Source organism: Hemibagrus wyckioides, linkage group LG04 (genome assembly GCF_019097595.1).
Source record: "Hemibagrus wyckioides isolate EC202008001 linkage group LG04, SWU_Hwy_1.0, whole genome shotgun sequence".
In the NCBI taxonomy this organism is placed as follows: Eukaryota; Metazoa; Chordata; class Actinopteri; order Siluriformes; family Bagridae; genus Hemibagrus; species Hemibagrus wyckioides.
The window spans coordinates 26,117,306-26,134,614 of record NC_080713.1 but is presented as its reverse complement, the minus strand read 5'-3'; the positions used below and the strand labels follow the sequence as shown (position 1 = coordinate 26,134,614).

Genomic DNA, 17,309 nt, shown 5'->3' with positions numbered 1-17,309 from the left:
TCTTGATTTAATCTTAATTGTGTGTGTGTGTGTGTGAGAGAGAGAGAGAGAGAGTGGGGGGGGTTAGTGAGGATGAGAGTGGGGTGGATTGGGGGGGGGCACTCATATGGCTTTTTTCTTCTTCCATAATCCCAGCTTTGTGGAGCATCCATGCGAAGGTTGTCCAGGGAACAGCTCTCTCTGGTCTGAGCTGTGGATCAGAAGCCCAAGAAGGAACAATCCTGGCATTTGGTCTGACTTGTGGAGAATCCCTCAGGCCTGGCTCAGTTTCCTGTTTAGATCCAGCTCTGAGAACACATCTTGTCCCCCACAGCCTCCATCAGTGTTTCATCACTAGGGAAATTTGTAATCTCTCTAACAGCTTTCTTGTTTGCTTCTCTTACAAAACTCCTCTTACTCATTTCAGTGGAAGGCATCCACTAAGCAGAGTCATGCTTGTGCTGTATTCACTCCATGATTCATTCATAGATTTAAATGTGCTAACTCCTGATTTTGTTGAACTTTGTCCGGGATTTGTTTTGGTAGTTTTTTGCTCTTCAAGATTTTCTGGTTTTTAGATACACTATATTGTCAAAAGTTTTAGGACACCCCTCCAAATCATTGAATTCAGGGGTTGCACTCAACCCCTTAGTTCCAGTGAAAGGAACTCTTAATGCTTCAGCATACTAAGACATTTTGGACAATTTCATGCTCCCAACTTTGTGGGAACAGTTTGGGGATGACCCCTTCCTGTTCCAACATGACTGCACACCAGTGCACAAAGCAAGGTCCATAAAGACATGGATGAGAGTTTGGTGTAGAGGAACTTCATCCCAAAGGTGTTCTATCAGGTTGAGGTCAGGACTCTGTGAAGTTCCTCCACACCAAACTCACTCTCCATGTCTTTATGGACCTTGCTTTGTGCACTGGTGTGCAGTCATGTTGGAACAGGAAGGGGTCATCCCCAAACTGTTCCCACAAAGTTGGGAGCATGAAATTGTCCAAAATGTCTTGATATACTGAAGCATTAAGAGTTCCTTTCACTGGAACTAAGGGGTCGAGTCCAACCCCTGAAAAACAACACCCAAATTCAATGATTTGGAGGAGTGTCCCAAAACGTTTGGCCATATAGTGTATATTCTTGTAGAAGTTATTCTTCTAGATTCTAGGGTTTTTAGATATTCTTGTAGAAGCTCTGAGGCCTTTGGTAAGAGGTTTATTTATATTGAGATCATGTGACGTTAATTGCACATAAGGGAACTCCATTAAACCAATCACGCGACTTCCGGTTGCACCAGTATAGATTCACAGCAACTATTTTTTTTACTATTTTTATAACTATTTTTATTGTTAAATATGTTTGCAATATATTTTGATTTTCCTTTCTACGTCAGTATTACGGGTTATTTTATAAAGATTCATTACAGTTAAGTCCGTTTCTTTTCCAGCTTGTAATGATGCAAAAATCTGGAATATATTTCGAGGAGGCGAATACTTTTGCACACTACTGGAATTAATTATATGTGCAGTAACATTTTTATAATTTATTTAATTTCAAGCACTTAAGATTACACTGTTTATAACGATTTGTGGTACAAGTTTAATAAATAAATAATGCTTGCATAAATTTTGTTATATCATAATGGTTCAAGGAACGACACTTCACATACCGCTCGCTTTAATATCCCCACCCGTATTCTGTTAAATCCCGCCTCCTTGTCAATGACTGGCTAGTGTCTCGTATTGTAAGCCAAATTGTGAGCCAATCACTGCCCGCGTTACTTGTCATTTTAGCCAATTACAGTTTAGGATGGGCGAGTTTCCAGAAAACGGGTGGGGGGAAGAATCCGAATCGGACTGTAGAGATGGTCGTTAACGGCTTAAAGTGGATTTCTCAAAGGGGACGGAACATCATGAGAAAATATGGCGTATTATTCCTGCTACTGGCTGATGTTTTCTTCAAATCTGCAAATGGTAAGAATGAGAGTCGAAACGTTTGTCGTCTTCTATTTTTGTATCATTCCTGACGAGGAAGCTAACAAGCTAAGGTTTGCTTCACCTCGCTAGCGTAATGCAAGGGCTGAATTACAAACCCCGCCTACGTAATATATTAGTGCACTAGATAGTGTACAGCAGCCGTTACTTCTTACTTGACGTAGTGCGCTTATATAGGCAGCAAGGAGTCACTTGGGGTTTGGCCATCAAAGCACCTCTGTAGCTAGTTATAATGCTAGTGAATTTTATTGTATTTGTCATCTTGACTATTTTACTCAAACCGGATGTTGTGTTAAAATAAAACAATTTAAAATAATAGCCGCCCAAAAACATGTGATTTATTCCAGTAAATCGAGCGCACGAGCTGACCGAGTTAGCAACTAATGATGCCTGATTCAATAAATTATTTCTGAGATAAAATTCTATAGTCTGTATATAAAATACTACAGTCTCTCTCTCTCTCTCTCTCTCTCTCTCTCTCTGTTTCACTCTTTTCTGTCTCTCTGTCTGTGGGAACACTGGTGATAAATGACTGGCTGTTGGGAACACTGGTGATAAATGATTGGCTGTTGGGAACACTGGTGATAAATGACTGGCTGTTGGGAACACTGGTGATAAATGATTGGCTGTTGGGAACACTGGTGATATGATTGGCTGCTGGGTAAACTGGTGATAAATGATTGGCTGCTGGGAACACTGGTGATAAATGACTGGCTGTTGGGAACACTGGTGATATGATTGGCTGCTGGGTAAACTGGTGATAAATGATTGGTGATAAATGACTGGCTGTTGGGAACACTGGTGATAAATGATTGGCTGCTGGGAACACTGGTGATAAATGATTGGCTGTTGGGAACACTGGTGATATGATTGGCTGCTGGGTAAACTGGTGATAAATGATTGGCTGCTGGGAACACTGGTGATAAATGACTGGCTGTTGGGAACACTGGTGATATGATTGGCTGCTGGGTAAACTGGTGATAAATGATTGGTGATAAATGACTGGCTGTTGGGAACACTGGTGATAAATGATTGGCTGCTGGGAACACTGGTGATAAATGATTGGCTGTTGGGAACACTGGTGATATGATTGGCTGCTGGGAACACTGGTGATAAATGATTGGCTGCTGGGAACACTGGTGATAAATGATTGGCTGCTGGGAACACTGGTGATAAATGATTGGCTGCTGGGAACACTGGTGATAAATGATTGGCTGCTGGGTAAACTGGTGATAAATGATTGGCTGCTGGGTAAACTGGTGATAAATGATTGGCTGCTGGGAACGTTTATCCGTGTCTGTATTTCCTGACCCTCCTCTGTGATTAACAGGGTACCTGAGCTCCACACACGTGGGTCAAGATCCTGCTTACACACCTCAACACGTTCCGGCAGTACCAGCTCCGGTTGGGTCAGCAGAACCAGCACCCGCAGCAGCAGCAGCAGCCCCCTCATCTTCCTCCTCCTTTTCCTCCTTATCTTCATCATCATTAAGTAAAGGTGGAAGTTCAAGGCTTTTAGTTAAAACACAAACGAGTGACCAGTGATAGTACATCACATTTACACTGTAGAGATGTTTAACAAGGAAGAGCTGCAGAAAAAGTAACAGCTGTGTTAGAAACATTTCATCGTCCAATCAGCTCTCAGTGAATGTGAATCAGAATGCGGTCAGTCCGGTTCTAAATGGACACACCATACATTCTGAAAGGTTACTGTTCATTTAAAGGTCACAAAGTACACAAGATCCTATCATACACGCACACACAGGGCTGGAGAGATGACGTCATGAGAGGGTGTGTGTGTGTGTGTGTGTGTGTGTTTTGCTCTTGATGTAGCGTGTAATTGTAGCTTGTGTGTGTGTGTGTGTGTTTTGCTCTTGATGTAGTGTGTAATTGTAGCTGGTGTGGGTGTGTGTGTTGCTCTTGATGTAGTGTGTAATTGTAGCATGTGTGTGTGTGTGTGTGTTTTGTCTTGAGTGTATTATCTCTCATAGCACACACTGTTCTGAAAGTGACGTTAAAAAAACAATGTTGATTTCTTTCAGAGTCTCTGGCCGAGTGCCCCAGCGGAGGAGTGTGCAGTAAATTACCAGCTGCCTGCTTCACCTGCTCGTACCATCACAACTGCAGCTATGGCAAGCCGCACAATTTCACCTGCAGAACCCGGGAGGGAGTGCACTGTGTGGTGTGTATGCCTGACCCAATCACACTGATCTTTAGTCCATCATATGAGGGAGTGCACTGTGTGGTGTGTATGCCTGACCCTTTGTTGTTGTTGTTCTTGATGTAGTTGGTGTGTGTGTGTGTTTTTGCTTTTGATGTAGTGTGTAGTTGTAGTTGGTGTGTGTGTGTGTTTTGCTCTTGATGTAGTGTGTAGTTGTAGTTGGGGTGTGTGTGTGTTTTGCTTTTGATGTAGTGTGTAATTGTAGTTGGTGTGTGTGTGTTTTGCTTTTGATGTAGTGTGTAATTGTAGTTGGTGTGTGTGTGTGTTTTTGCTTTTGATGTAGTGTGTAGTTGTAGTTGGTGTGTGTGTGGTTGTTGTTCTTGATGTAGTTGGTGTGTGTGTGTGTTTTTGCTTTTGATGTAGTGTGTAGTTGTAGTTGGTGTGTGTGTGTGTTTTGCTCTTGATGTAGTGTGTAGTTGTAGTTGGGGTGTGTGTGGTTGTTGTTCTTGATGTAGTTGGTGTGTGTGTGTGTTTTGCTCTTGATGTAGTGTGTAGTTGTAGTTGGTGTGTGTGTGTGTTTTGCTCTTGATGTAGTGTGTAGTTGTAGTTGGTGTGTGTGTGTGTTTTGCTCTTGATGTAGTGTGTAGTTGTAGTTGGTGTGTGTGTGTGTTTTGCTTTTGATGTAGTGTGTAATTGTAGTTGGTGTGTGTGTGTGTTTTGCTCTTGATGTAGTGTGTAATTGTAGTTGGTGTGTGTGTGTTTTGCTTTTGATGTAGTGTGTAGTTGTAGTTGGTGTGTGTGTGTTTTGCTCTTGATGTAGTGTGTAGTTGTAGTTGGTGTGTGTGTGTTTTGCTCTTGATGTAGTGTGTAGTTGTAGTTGGTGTGTGTGTGTTTTGCTCTTGATGTAGTGTGTAGTTGTAGTTGGTGTGTGTGTGTGTTTTGCTCTTGATGTAGTGTGTAGTTGTAGTTGGTGTGTGTGTGTGTTTTGCTCTTGATGTAGTGTGTAGTTGTAGTTGGTGTGTGTGTGTGTTTTGCTTTTGATGTAGTGTGTAATTGTAGTTGGTGTGTGTGTGTGTTTTGCTCTTGATGTAGTGTGTAGTTGTAGTTGGTGTGTGTGTGTGTTTTGCTCTTGATGTAGTGTGTAGTTGTAGTTGGGGTGTGTGTGGTTGTTGTTCTTGATGTAGTGTGTAATTGTAGTTGGTGTGTGTGTGTTTTTGCTTTTGATGTAGTGTGTAGTTGTAGTTGGTGTGTGTGTGTGTTTTGCTTTTGATGTAGTGTGTAGTTGTAGTTGGTGTGTGTGTGTGTTTTGCTCTTGATGTAGTGTGTAGTTGTAGTTGGGGTGTGTGTGGTTGTTGTTCTTGATGTAGTTGGTGTGTGTGTGTGTTTTGCTCTTGATGTAGTGTGTAGTTGTAGTTGGGGTGTGTGTGGTTGTTGTTCTTGATGTAGTTGGTGTGTGTGTGTGTGTTTTGCTTTTGATGTAGTGTGTAATTGTAGTTGGTGTGTGTGTGTGTTTTGCTTTTGATGTAGTGTGTAGTTGTAGTTGGGGTGTGTGTGGTTGTTGTTCTTGATGTAGTTGGTGTGTGTGTGTGTGTTTTGCTTTTGATGTAGTGTGTAGTTGTAGTTGGTGTGTGTGTGTGTTTTGCTCTTGATGTAGTGTGTAGTTGTAGTTGGGGTGTGTGTGTGTTTTGCTTTTGATGTAGTGTGTAGTTGTAGTTGGTGTGTGTGTGTGTTTTGCTTTTGATGTAGTGTGTAGTTGTAGTTGGGGTGTGTGTGGTTGTTGTTCTTGATGTAGTTGGTGTGTCTGTGTGTGTTTTGCTTTTGATGTAGTGTGTAGTTGTAACTGTTCTGTGCTGTGTGTGGTTGTTGTTCTTGATGTAGTTGGTGTGTCTGTGTGTGTTTTGCTTTTGATGTTGTGTGTAGTTGTAGTTGGGGTGTGTGTGTTTTGCTCTTGATGTAGTGTGTAATTGTAACTGTTCTGTGCTGTGTGTGTTTGTGTGTTTTGCAGTGTGTGTGTCTGTGTGTCTGTGTGTGTTTTGCTCTTGATGTAGTGTGTAATTGTAACTGTTCTGTGCTGTGTGTGTTTGTGTGTTTTGCAGTGTGTGTGTCTGTGTGTGTTTTGCTTTTAATGTAGTGTGTAGTAGTTGGTGTGTGTTTTGCTCTTGATGTAGTGTGTAATTGTAACTGTTCTGTGCTGTGTGTGTTTGTGTGTTTTGCAGTGTGTGTGTCTGTGTGTGTTTTGCTTTTGATGTAGTGTGTAGTTGTAGTTGGGGTGTGTGTGGTTGTTGTTCTTGATGTAGTTGGTGTGTGTGTGTGTTTTGCTCTTGATGTAGTGTGTAATTGTAACTGTTCTGTGCTGTGTGTGTTTGTGTGTTTTGCAGTGTGTGTGTCTGTGTGTGTTTTGCTTTTGATGTAGTGTGTAGTTGTAGTTGGGGTGTGTGTGTGTTTTGCTCTTGATGTAGTGTGTAGTTGTAGTTGGGGTGTGTGTGGTTGTTGTTCTTGATGTAGTTGGTGTGTGTGTGTGTTTTGCTTTTGATGTAGTGTGTAGTTGTAGTTGGGGTGTGTGTGTGTTTTGCTCTTGATGTAGTGTGTAGTTGTAACTGTTCTGTGCTGTGTGTGGTTGTTGTTCTTGATGTAGTTGGTGTGTGTGTGTGTGTTTTGCTCTTGATGTAGTGTGTAATTGTAACTGTTCTGTGCTGTGTGTTTGTGTGTTTTGCAGTGTGTGTGTCTGTGTGTGTTTTGCTCTTGATGTAGTGTGTAATTGTAACTGTTCTGTGCTGTGTGTTTGTGTGTTTTGCAGTGTGTGTGTCTGTGTGTCTGTGTGTGTTTTGCTCTTGATGTAGTGTGTAATTGTAACTGTTCTGTGCTGTGTGTGTTTGTGTGTTTTGCAGTGTGTGTGTCTGTGTGTGTTTTGCTCTTGACGTAGTGTGTAATTGTAACTGTTCTGTGCTGTGTGTGTTTGTGTGTTTTGCAGTGTGTGTCTGTGTGTGTTTTGCTCTTGATGTAGTGTGTAATTGTAACTGTTCTGTGCTGTGTGTTTGTGTGTTTTGCAGTGTGTGTGTCTGTGTGTCTGTGTGTGTTTTGCTCTTGATGTAGTGTGTAGTTGTAGTTGGTGTGTGTGTGTGTTTTGCTTTTGATGTAGTGTGTAGTTGTAGTTGGTGTGTGTGTGTGTTTTGCTTTTGATGTAGTGTGTAGTTGTAGTTGGTGTGTGTGTGTGTTTTGCTTTTGATGTAGTGTGTAGTTGTAGTTGGGGTGTGTGTGGTTGTTGTTCTTGATGTAGTTGGTGTGTGTGTGTGTTTTGCTTTTGATGTAGTGTGTAATTGTAGTTGGTGTGTGTGTGTGTTTTGCTTTTGATGTAGTGTGTAGTTGTAGTTGGTGTGTGTGTGTGTTTTGCTTTTGATGTAGTGTGTAGTTGTAGTTGGTGTGTGTGTTTTGCTTTTGATGTAGTGTGTAATTGTAGTTGGTGTGTGTGTGTGTTTTGCTTTTGATGTAGTGTGTAATTGTAGTTGGTGTGTGTGTGTGTTTTGCTTTTGATGTAGTGTGTAATTGTAGTTGGTGTGTGTGTGTGTTTTGCTTTTGATGTAGTGTGTAGTTGTAGTTGGGGTGTGTGTGGTTGTTGTTCTTGATGTAGTTGGTGTGTGTGTGTGTGTTTTGCTTTTGATGTAGTGTGTAATTGTAACTGTTCTGTGCTGTGTGTGTTTGTGTGTTTTGCAGTGTGTGTGTCTGTGTGTGTTTTGCTTTTAATGTAGTGTGTAGTAGTTGGTGTGTGTTTTGCTCTTGATGTAGTGTGTAATTGTAACTGTTCTGTGCTGTGTGTTTGTGTGTTTTGCAGTGTGTGTGTCTGTGTGTCTGTGTGTGTTTTGCTCTTGATGTAGTGTGTAATTGTAACTGTTCTGTGCTGTGTGTGTTTGTGTGTTTTGCAGTGTGTGTGTCTGTGTGTGTTTTGCTTTTAATGTAGTGTGTAGTAGTTGGTGTGTGTTTTGCTCTTGATGTAGTGTGTAATTGTAACTGTTCTGTGCTGTGTGTGTTTGTGTGTTTTGCAGTGTGTGTGTCTGTGTGTGTTTTGCTTTTAATGTAGTGTGTAGTAGTTGGTGTGTGTTTTGCTTTTGATGTTGTGTGTAGTTGTAGTTGGGGTGTGTGTGGTTGTTGTTCTTGATGTAGTTGGTGTGTCTGTGTGTGTTTTGCTCTTGATGTAGTGTGTAATTGTAACTGTTCTGTGCTGTGTGTGTTTGTGTGTTTTGCAGTGTGTGTCTGTGTGTGTTTTGCTCTTGATGTAGTGTGTAATTGTAACTGTTCTGTGCTGTGTGTGTTTGTGTGTTTTGCAGTGTGTGTCTGTGTGTGTTTTGCTCTTGATGTAGTGTGTAATTGTAACTGTTCTGTGCTGTGTGTGTTTGTGTGTTTTGCAGTGTGTGTGTCTGTGTGTCTGTGTGTGTTTTGCTCTTGATGTAGTGTGTAATTGTAACTGTTCTGTGCTGTGTGTGTTTGTGTGTTTTGCAGTGTGTGTGTCTGTGTGTGTTTTGCTTTTGATGTAGTGTGTAATTGTAGTTGGTGTGTGTGTGTTGCTTTTAATGTAGTGTGTAGTTGGTGTGTGTGTTTGGCGCTTAATGTAGCGTGTAACTGTAACTTAACGTGCAGTTTGTTTGTTTGTTTTCCAATCAAAAATATTGGCACCCCCTATTTTTAATATTTAGTGAGGTCCATTATGGTCACTAATTCTCACTGGTGCCAATACTTTTAAAACACAGTTTAAAATGTGATCAGATACGACTCTGTGATGTCTGAGATAACGGCTGTCTGTGTTCCATGTGCTCATCAGGACGCTTCAGATCGGCAGCAGACCGTCTTTAACCTGACCGTGGATTGTCAGTTTTGCTGGCAGCTCGATCCTGCTCTGTATCGCTGCAACATCTCCACCACCTGCATGACCGTGTCCTGCCCTCGCAAGCGCTACAACGCCACCTGCTCCGTCCTGGACCACGTAAACTGCTTAGGTATGGGTTTACAAATGTACACCGATCAGCCATAACATTCTGACCACTGACCGGTGAAGTGAATAAGACTGATGATCTCCTCATCCTGGCACCTGTTAGTGGGTGGGATATATTAGGCAGCAAGTCAACATTTTGTCCTTAAAGTTGATGTGTTAGAAGCAGGAAAAATGGACAAGAGTAAGGATTTGAGCGAGATTGACCAGAGGTCAAATTGTGATGGCTAGATGACTGGATCAGAGCATCTCCAAAACTGCAGCTCTTGTGGGGTGTTCCCAGTCTGCAGTGGTCAGTATCTATCAAAAGTGGTCCAAGGAAGGAACAGTGGTGAACCGGCGACAGGGTCATGGGCGGCTAAGGTTCATTGATGCACGTGGGGAGTGAAGTCTGGCCCGTGTGATCCGATCCAACAGACAAGCTACTGTTGCTCAAACTGCTGAAGAAGTTAATGTTGGTTCTGGTAGAAAGGTGTCAGAATACACAGTGCATAACGGGTTTTGGCAGCAAGGTGGTCATAATGTTATGCCTGATCAATGTATATGCATGATTATAAGTGAGGAGAGAAACCTAAGATGTGCTGATGTGTCAGATCTTGCTTGGGGAAAGGGCTAATTCTAAAACGTAGTACAAATACATAATGTAGGACTGATATATTTAGCAATTCCGAATATATATTACAGTGTAACGCCAAGGCTTAGTCACTCGTTACTCGTTTTTCCTGCTGTAGTACTAGGCATGAGACCACGTGATTTTTCTGATAGACAGACCTTTATTAATCACCCTGAATCACTATATTTCTCCAGATGCAGACTTTTATAAGGAATTCAAAGGGACCTTTAAAGGGATGTTTTTTTAGCCTATTTTTATACCTAGACTTGATGTCAATACAAAGCCACCATTTCAGTTGGATATTTAGTGCTTTTTGTATCTCTTTGTCAGCACAGATAGGCTGATGACATACACACAAACCTGACTGAATAACAAAACCTGATTGATTTGGTCAAAAGGTCTTGTTTGAGCGCCCCACTGTGTATAGTACAACTCACCTCCAGCTCCAAAATCAAAAACGCAAAATAAACACAAATACAAAAATGTCACCGAGGCCTGGTTTATACTCTCAGAGAAATCTGTTGAACCTTGGAAAGGATTCACAATCAATATTTGTCTCCAATAAAGCCCTAAATCTCTGCAACAAGGCGACTCTATACCAGATAATTCCTTATTCCTCATACAGAGGAGAAGATGCAGACTTCAGCACAGACCTTTAAAGGTTAATATGCAAGTTCTGGACAAAATTATTCACACCATCATTTCACACATTTTCTAAAAGTGCAGTACACCGCTTCATCTCCATCACTCAGGTCCTATAAATGGATTAATAATTAATTTTAAAACATGATTGGCATTATAAACACAGTTTTATTAACTTGTGTTCAGGCTGTGAGAATTAAATCGTCTTGAATTTACATATTCATAGATTTTAGACCATAATGTATTTTACTGAATAAGTGAATTGCTTGATTGATTATTTTATTTTTTAATAGTTTTTTTTATCTATCTGTCTGTCTGTCCGTCTATCCATCCGTCCATCTACCAATCCATCCATCCATCCATCTACCTATCCATTTATTTATCCATCTATCTATCTATCCAACCATCAATCCTCAGATCACTTCAGATCATTTGTCCATCCATCCATCTTTCCATCCATCCATCCATCCATCCATCCATCCATCCATCTTCAGATCATTCATCCTTCCATCCATCCATCTCTAGATAATTTCAGACCATCCATCCATCTTCAGATCATTCATCCTTCCATCCATCCATCTCTAGATAATTTCAGACCATCCATCCATCTTCAGATCATTCATCCTTCCATCCATCCATCCATCTCTAGATAATTTCAGATCATCCATCCATCCATCCTTCCATCCATCCATCCATCCATCCATCTTCAGATCACTTCAGATCATCCATCCATCCATCCATAATATGATTAAATTTGTTTTGTCATCTTACACACACTGCATTAAAGCAAGGCTACTGGTGCGTGTGTGTGTGTGCGTCTGTTTTTCCTATAAGCACACTGATTGCATGATTTCTGAGCCAGGAGTTGTTGAGAATTGTTATTTTCTTCCCGGAGGGCAAACATAAATTGGCAATTTTCCTTCCGCATGTTGTGCTGGAGCTTGATATTTATTTGATGTCTCACCCCTGCTCATTTGGTCTTAGAAGTCTGGAACTGAAAACCTTTGCATTCAAATAAAGGAAAACTGCATTGACGTGTTTGGTACGCCGGGTCAGATCAACCTAGTGCTCAGATCCTCACTCGCTAATAATCAACAGAGACCTTTCTGTAATGTAGACTGTAGTTTTTTACCTGAAAGTTTAATGATATTTCTAGGTCATGTACTAAACCTGGAAAAGAATAGAAAAAAAAAAGATTTTTCAGTAATAATTATAGACATTTTAAGCGATTTTGAAGCTTCTGTTATCAAATCAGCTGACTGCTATAAGAGCATATAATTGTTGATTAAACATTATCGCAGAAAAGTGACCACATTATCGATACCATAATGTCATGTTGCTCTGCTCTAGAAACAACTACAAATGCTACTTAAGCACCAAATGGTCTCGGACCTCGAACACCATCGATGCCGGAAGTGTAAAACCTCAGTACATCTCTCGAATCAATAAGGACAGATGAGCTCGTGTAACAGCGGCCAGCGGTAGGTGCTGTGCAGGTAAACCTCACTCCCCTGATCTCAAGAGGCGAACTAGCGACAGACGCTAGCGGCTGCATTTTTTAGCCTCCTTGTTAGAGCACCAACTTCCCATGCTGGAGACCCGGGTTCGAGACCCGCTTGGAGCGGTTGCAAGTAGGACCCGGGGGGGTTACATAGGTGCCGTGACCTGGATAACAGTGAGGTTTAGGGGAGTGAGCGTAACGGTGGCCAACGGTAGGTGTTGTGCAGGTAAGCCTCACTCCCCTGATCTCAAGAGGCGAACTAGTGCTGCAGTCTTTAGCCTCCTTGTTAGAGCGCCAACCTCCCATGCTGGAGACCCGCTTGGAGCGGTTGCATGTAGGACCCGGGGCAGTTACATTGGTGCCGTGACCCGGATGGGAGTGAGGTTTAGGGTTGTGAGTGTAACGGAGGCCAGCAGTAGGTGCTGTGCAGGTAACCCTCACTCCCCTGATCTCAAGAGGCGAACTAGTGCTGTAGTCTTTAGCCTCCTTGTTAGCGCACCCGCCTTCCATGCCGGAGACCTGGGTTCGAGACCCGCTTGGAGCGGTTGCAAGTAGGACCCGGGGGGGGGGAATTACACTCGCATTGCACAGAATTACAACAAAATCTTCTTCTTCTTCTGCTTTTCCCTTCAGGGGTCTCCACAGCGAATCATCTCTCTCCACCTATCCCCATCTTCTGCATCCTCAACGCTTGCACTTCATATCCTCATTTATTCCATCCACATACCTCCTCTTTGGCCTTCCTCTTTGCCTCCTGCCTGGCAGCTCCATGTCCAACATTCTCCTACCAATATACTCACTCTCCCTCCTCTGAACATGTCCAAACCATCTTAATCTGGCCTCCCTAACTTTGTCCCCCAAACGTCCAACATGAGCCGTCCCTCTGATGTACTCGTTCCTAATCCTGTCCAACCGTGTCACTCCCAAAGAGAACCTCAACATCTTCAGCTCTGCTACCTCCAGCTCTGACTCCTGTCTCTTCCTCAGTGACACTAAACCATACAGCATGGCCGGTCTCACCACTGTCAGAATTACAGCAAAATGTGAACAGCAATTAAGCTTCGAGGAAACAGCTCTCAGACTGCTCCATTAGCCGTCGTTACATCTGTATTAACACAACTAAATCAAAACATTTCTCCTTGTGTTGGGATAAATCCATAACCGGAGCAGCTCTAGACTCACTTGTGTTTGTCTGGTGAGCTTCTCCGATGGCCAGAATGCTTTTATCAGTGGGCACACGCTGCATTACGCTTTTGTAAATAAATGTGCTGCAGAAATGACCTCTTTCATCTTTCTATTCTAGTAGAAAGGGAATTTCGGAAGAGTGTAATAAATAATATTTTATGAGTATGTAGGTTTAGATCACTAATGAGCGAGCCGGAGATGAGGGAGGTGGAGAGGAAAAAAAACAAACATCCCTGAGATGATTTGAGGCAGAAACTCGAGTGGAACATGGGATAGTGGGATTAGAACTATACAAAAGAGACAAGAGGTACTGAGTATGCTGAGAGAGGGTGAATAAGAGTCCTGGGTTGAACACAGGACAGTGTTAATGATTGCAGCAGCAGCTTGTTGGTACAGGAAGTGTGCTACACTACTGAGGTCTAGTCTTTGTGATGTTAGATGTTAATTTTTAAATTATATGGAAATGATTGTCCCAAATCCAGCGATATATTCCTTTAAAAAAAAACAAGAATTGAGCTAACCAATATCTGGAATGATCGATGTTTCAACTCTCTGATGTTAACTGATGCTTCCCGGAAGCCCCGCCTCTAACTCCGCCCACTAACTAGTGTTCAGGTTATCTAACCTATTATATTTTTTATATATACATATATATATATATATATATATATATATATATATATATATATATATATATATATATATATATATATATATATATATTATATATATATATATATATATATATATATATATATATATATATATATATATAATAAAAATACATGTACTTATTTCCCAGGAACAAGAAAAAAGTAAAAATTTGTTAGAAAGTGATCTAATACACTGTTTTCTTTCTATGCAAACTGCACAACTTTTAATATTATTACACCTCCTCTCCTCTCCTTCAACCCGAAACGGTAGAAATGCCGATATTTCCTCTTTTTAAGGCACTTCAGGACGATTCAATTGTTTCTGTGATGTTTTATAACTGAAAAATCACAACAACAGAAAAATCTAGATCGATCCCACAAGGTGGTTAAAGGGTTTTTTGATACGAGAAGAAACGGAAAATCGATGGCTGGGTTAGTTTAGAGATGATGCTTTCTTTCCATCATGAAGCACACACTTCTCTAATAATCCCTCACACCGCTGATATCTCTCCAGCTCGCATCCTCACATTGTAACCCAGTGGCACGTTGCTCAGAATTCATTCAGCCCTTTATCTCCAGGCAGATTCAGGTTACGAGAGTATCGTGGGAGGTATCACAGTCAAACTGATATAATACCACGGTTCGAAAAGGTCCTCGGTCCGTGCAAATAAAAAATGGGCAGGCTTCCTGTACGCGCAGCCGATAATATCATTAGAAGAGCCGCGCAGTGAATACGGACAGGAAGCTTGAAGATGCGCTCGTGATGTCTCTGTTGGTATGCTCAGGCACATGAGTAGCTGATATCAGCAGGTAAATATAGAGCTAAGCGTGGAATATGGAGCTAAATGTCATTTTGTTCTCATGCTCACAACTTTGACATTTAAATGGTTCTGGCATTTGATCGTTTTTTGGAGGATATGACTTGGATATCTTAGATAAATCACAAATAAATACACTTTATCACAGATAAATGTCAAGGAAATGTCTTCGGTTGAAGACTAGAAGGAATCTAACAATGTTTATAACTCAAATCAAAAGTCGCTATGGTGTAAACTGGAAAGTTGTGTGTTTTTTTTTTTAAATAAATGTAAAACGTAAATATTCTGGCTTGGTGTGTGACGTCAGTCTCGGATATACATCACTCGAGCTCGTGATTGGTCTTGTCTAGAGATGTGTGCACAGTACCAGTCTCTAATCACTCTCAAGTGTTTTTTTGTTTCTCCCATAAGCTTCATATCTGACTAGTGGCTCCTACATGAAAGTAAAAACCTTCTACTTTTGCTACTCGAGACCTTTAGTCTCAAATAGATTCCTTAGGAAACTTTTTAGCAAGCTTTCATAACGATCAATCAATCAATAGGGCACCTCCTGTTCATATGTGTTTGTGTTCTGTCTGAAGATTATGCTCCAATTCGTCTACATTACATCATTACACTATTACATACACAGATCAGGCATAACATTATGATCAGTGAGAGGTGAAGTGAATAAGACTGATGATCTCCTCATCATGGCACCTGTTAGTGGGTGGGATATATTAGGCAGCAAGTCAACATTTTGTCCTCAAAGTTGATGTGTTAGAAGCAGGAAAAATGGACAAGCGTAAGGATTTGAGCGAGTTTGACGAAGGACCAAATTGTGATGGTGGATAGACGACTGGATCAGAGCATCTCCAAAACTGCAGCTCTTGTGGGGTGTTCCCGGTCTGCAGTGGTCAGTATCTATCAAAAGTGGTCCAAGGAAGGAACAGTACTGTGGTGAACCAGCGACAGGGTCATGGGCGACCATTTTGGGGAGCGAAGGATCCAACAGACGAGCTTCTGTTGCTCAGATTGCTGAAGAAGTTAATGCTGGTTCTGATAGAAAGGTGTCAGAATACACAGTGCAGGACGGGTCAGGGCTGTTTTGGCAGCAAGAGGGGGACCAACATGATATTAGGCAGGTGGTCATATGCCTGATCTGTGAATGTGCTGCTAGTCGTTCATACACAATTGAACAATTGTAGGCTAGGTATCCAAAAATGTAAAATATCTGACAATATGTTGACATTTTGTCCATCTCTGTGTTGTCTGACCAGGAAAAAGGGAATTTCAGAAGCGTTTGTTCTGCAACTGGACCGGAGGATATAAATGGTCCACAGCTCTGACTCTTAGGTAATTCACATCATCTTTTAATATGAACACTAAAAATATTCTGAGTGAATTCCTTCTTCTTATTAGAAAAGAATCTTTTTACATATAGTTTTATTAATATATTTTAGTACTAGACTTTTATGTATTATACTCGACTTCTTAATATTGTTTGTCTCTACTGTTGTCCACTACAGTATATTTGATATGGATATAATTTTGAAAGATGTAAAGAAGTCATTGTCTCCCGGTCTCACGCAGCATCACTCTGGGCGGCTTCGGAGCCGACCGCTTTTATCTGGGTCAGTGGAGAGAGGGACTGGGCAAGCTCTTCAGCTTTGGCGGACTGGGCATCTGGACCCTCATCGATGTCCTCCTCATCGCCGTGGGTTACGTAGGGCCTGCTGATGGATCGCTCTATATCTGAGATGTAAATTGACATCACACAGGGTTTTTTTTGTTTGTTTTGTTTTGTTTTTTATACCGAAAGGGAATGTCAGACTGGACTGGAAGTGTGATAAGCTTGAGCTGGTTTTCTCACCACAACTAGGCTACAGGAAAACATTATGATTGTGTTCACATAAAAAACAAAAACAAACATGAGGTGTAGCTTAATATCACTACAGGTGAAGGACTCCATAGCCGTCTGCATGATTCCCAGTCCTAGCGCACATACGACAGAGCTGGTCGGTTATGACAGAACGACTCCCGTGCTGAGCTGTATGAAGAGGTGTGTGAGAAAAGACTCGGAAAGATCCTCGACATCATCCTCGACCTCACAGACTAATTGTAATGCCACTTTATATCTTAGAGCTGCGCCTTCGGTCTTCTAGAGACAAGAAAACGAGTTGTAAATAAACACATTTACGCCTGGAAGCGTACCCATGGGTTCTTTTTGCCTTTTGTTGAAAAGAAACAAAAACCTCAAGGTGTGCCGGTGCCATTATGCTGTTACGCAGTAATGCTGTTCAGCTTGTGTGTGTGTGTTGTAATGGTTGTATCTAGGCAGTAATTGCATTTGTACCACTATTTATTTTCTCATTTCTCCTTTTTATTTGACCTCCTGAGAAGAGCAAATGTTTATATGATATGAGTTCTTCCGGTTTCACCAAGCAAATATATAGTCTCTGATGTGTTTTAAAGGATCGAGTGCATCATCCCAGGCATGAATGGGGAGTAATTATAGAAATAAACCATGCAAAAATCAGACCATGAAGAATATCGTGTTCTCTTTTATGATGGGGGGGAAAAAGCACAAAAGGAACTCCTGGGGAATTGGTGCGGTGGTTTGTATAGCGTTAGATTACGATCATTTTTACACGCTGTGTCCATCTTAGAATGAAGGAAATCATCACCCAAGGATGTGTAATTACCTCAGAATGTGAAGGAAAATCATTGAGATTATAATAATAATGGTGAATAGAGAACTTTCTGGAACAAAGTGTGTAAAACTTATATAAGCAGATTTTG

General features: G+C 41.4%; 1 protein-coding gene across 3 annotated transcripts; it reads left to right on the top strand.

Moving 5' to 3' along the window:
* Positions 1-1,549: 1,549 nt before the first annotated feature.
* Positions 1,550-17,048, top strand: tm2d3 (TM2 domain containing 3). 3 transcript variants are annotated; one of them, XM_058387507.1, is made up of 6 exons: positions 1,784-1,953; positions 3,305-3,472; positions 4,017-4,219; positions 8,949-9,123; positions 15,788-15,863; positions 16,101-17,048. In XM_058387507.1, exons 1-6 carry the CDS (start codon positions 1,845-1,847, stop codon positions 16,264-16,266), a joined length of 897 nt encoding a protein of 298 aa, XP_058243490.1. In that variant the 5' UTR covers positions 1,784-1,844; the 3' UTR covers positions 16,267-17,048. The 3 variants fall into 3 exon arrangements, with proteins under 3 accessions (XP_058243493.1, XP_058243490.1, XP_058243492.1); XM_058387509.1 differs by having other exon boundaries at positions 1,790-1,953; positions 4,017-4,156; XM_058387510.1 differs by lacking the exon at positions 3,305-3,472 and having other exon boundaries at positions 1,550-1,953.
* The last annotated feature ends 261 nt before the right edge of the window (positions 17,049-17,309 follow it).

What these genes read in the sequence shown, in the direction of transcription:
- tm2d3 (XM_058387507.1), top strand. Translation starts at nt 1,845, where the DNA reads ATGGTCGTTAACGGCTTAAAGTGGATTTCTCAAAGGGGACGGAACATC. An exon ending in TTCATCATCATTAAGTAAAG is followed by an intron (nt 3,473 to 4,016) that starts GTGGAAGTTCAA and finishes GATTTCTTTCAG; the next exon opens with AGTCTCTGGCCGAGTGCCCC. An exon ending in TCCACAGCTCTGACTCTTAG is followed by an intron (nt 15,864 to 16,100) that starts GTAATTCACATC and finishes GGTCTCACGCAG; the next exon opens with CATCACTCTGGGCGGCTTCG.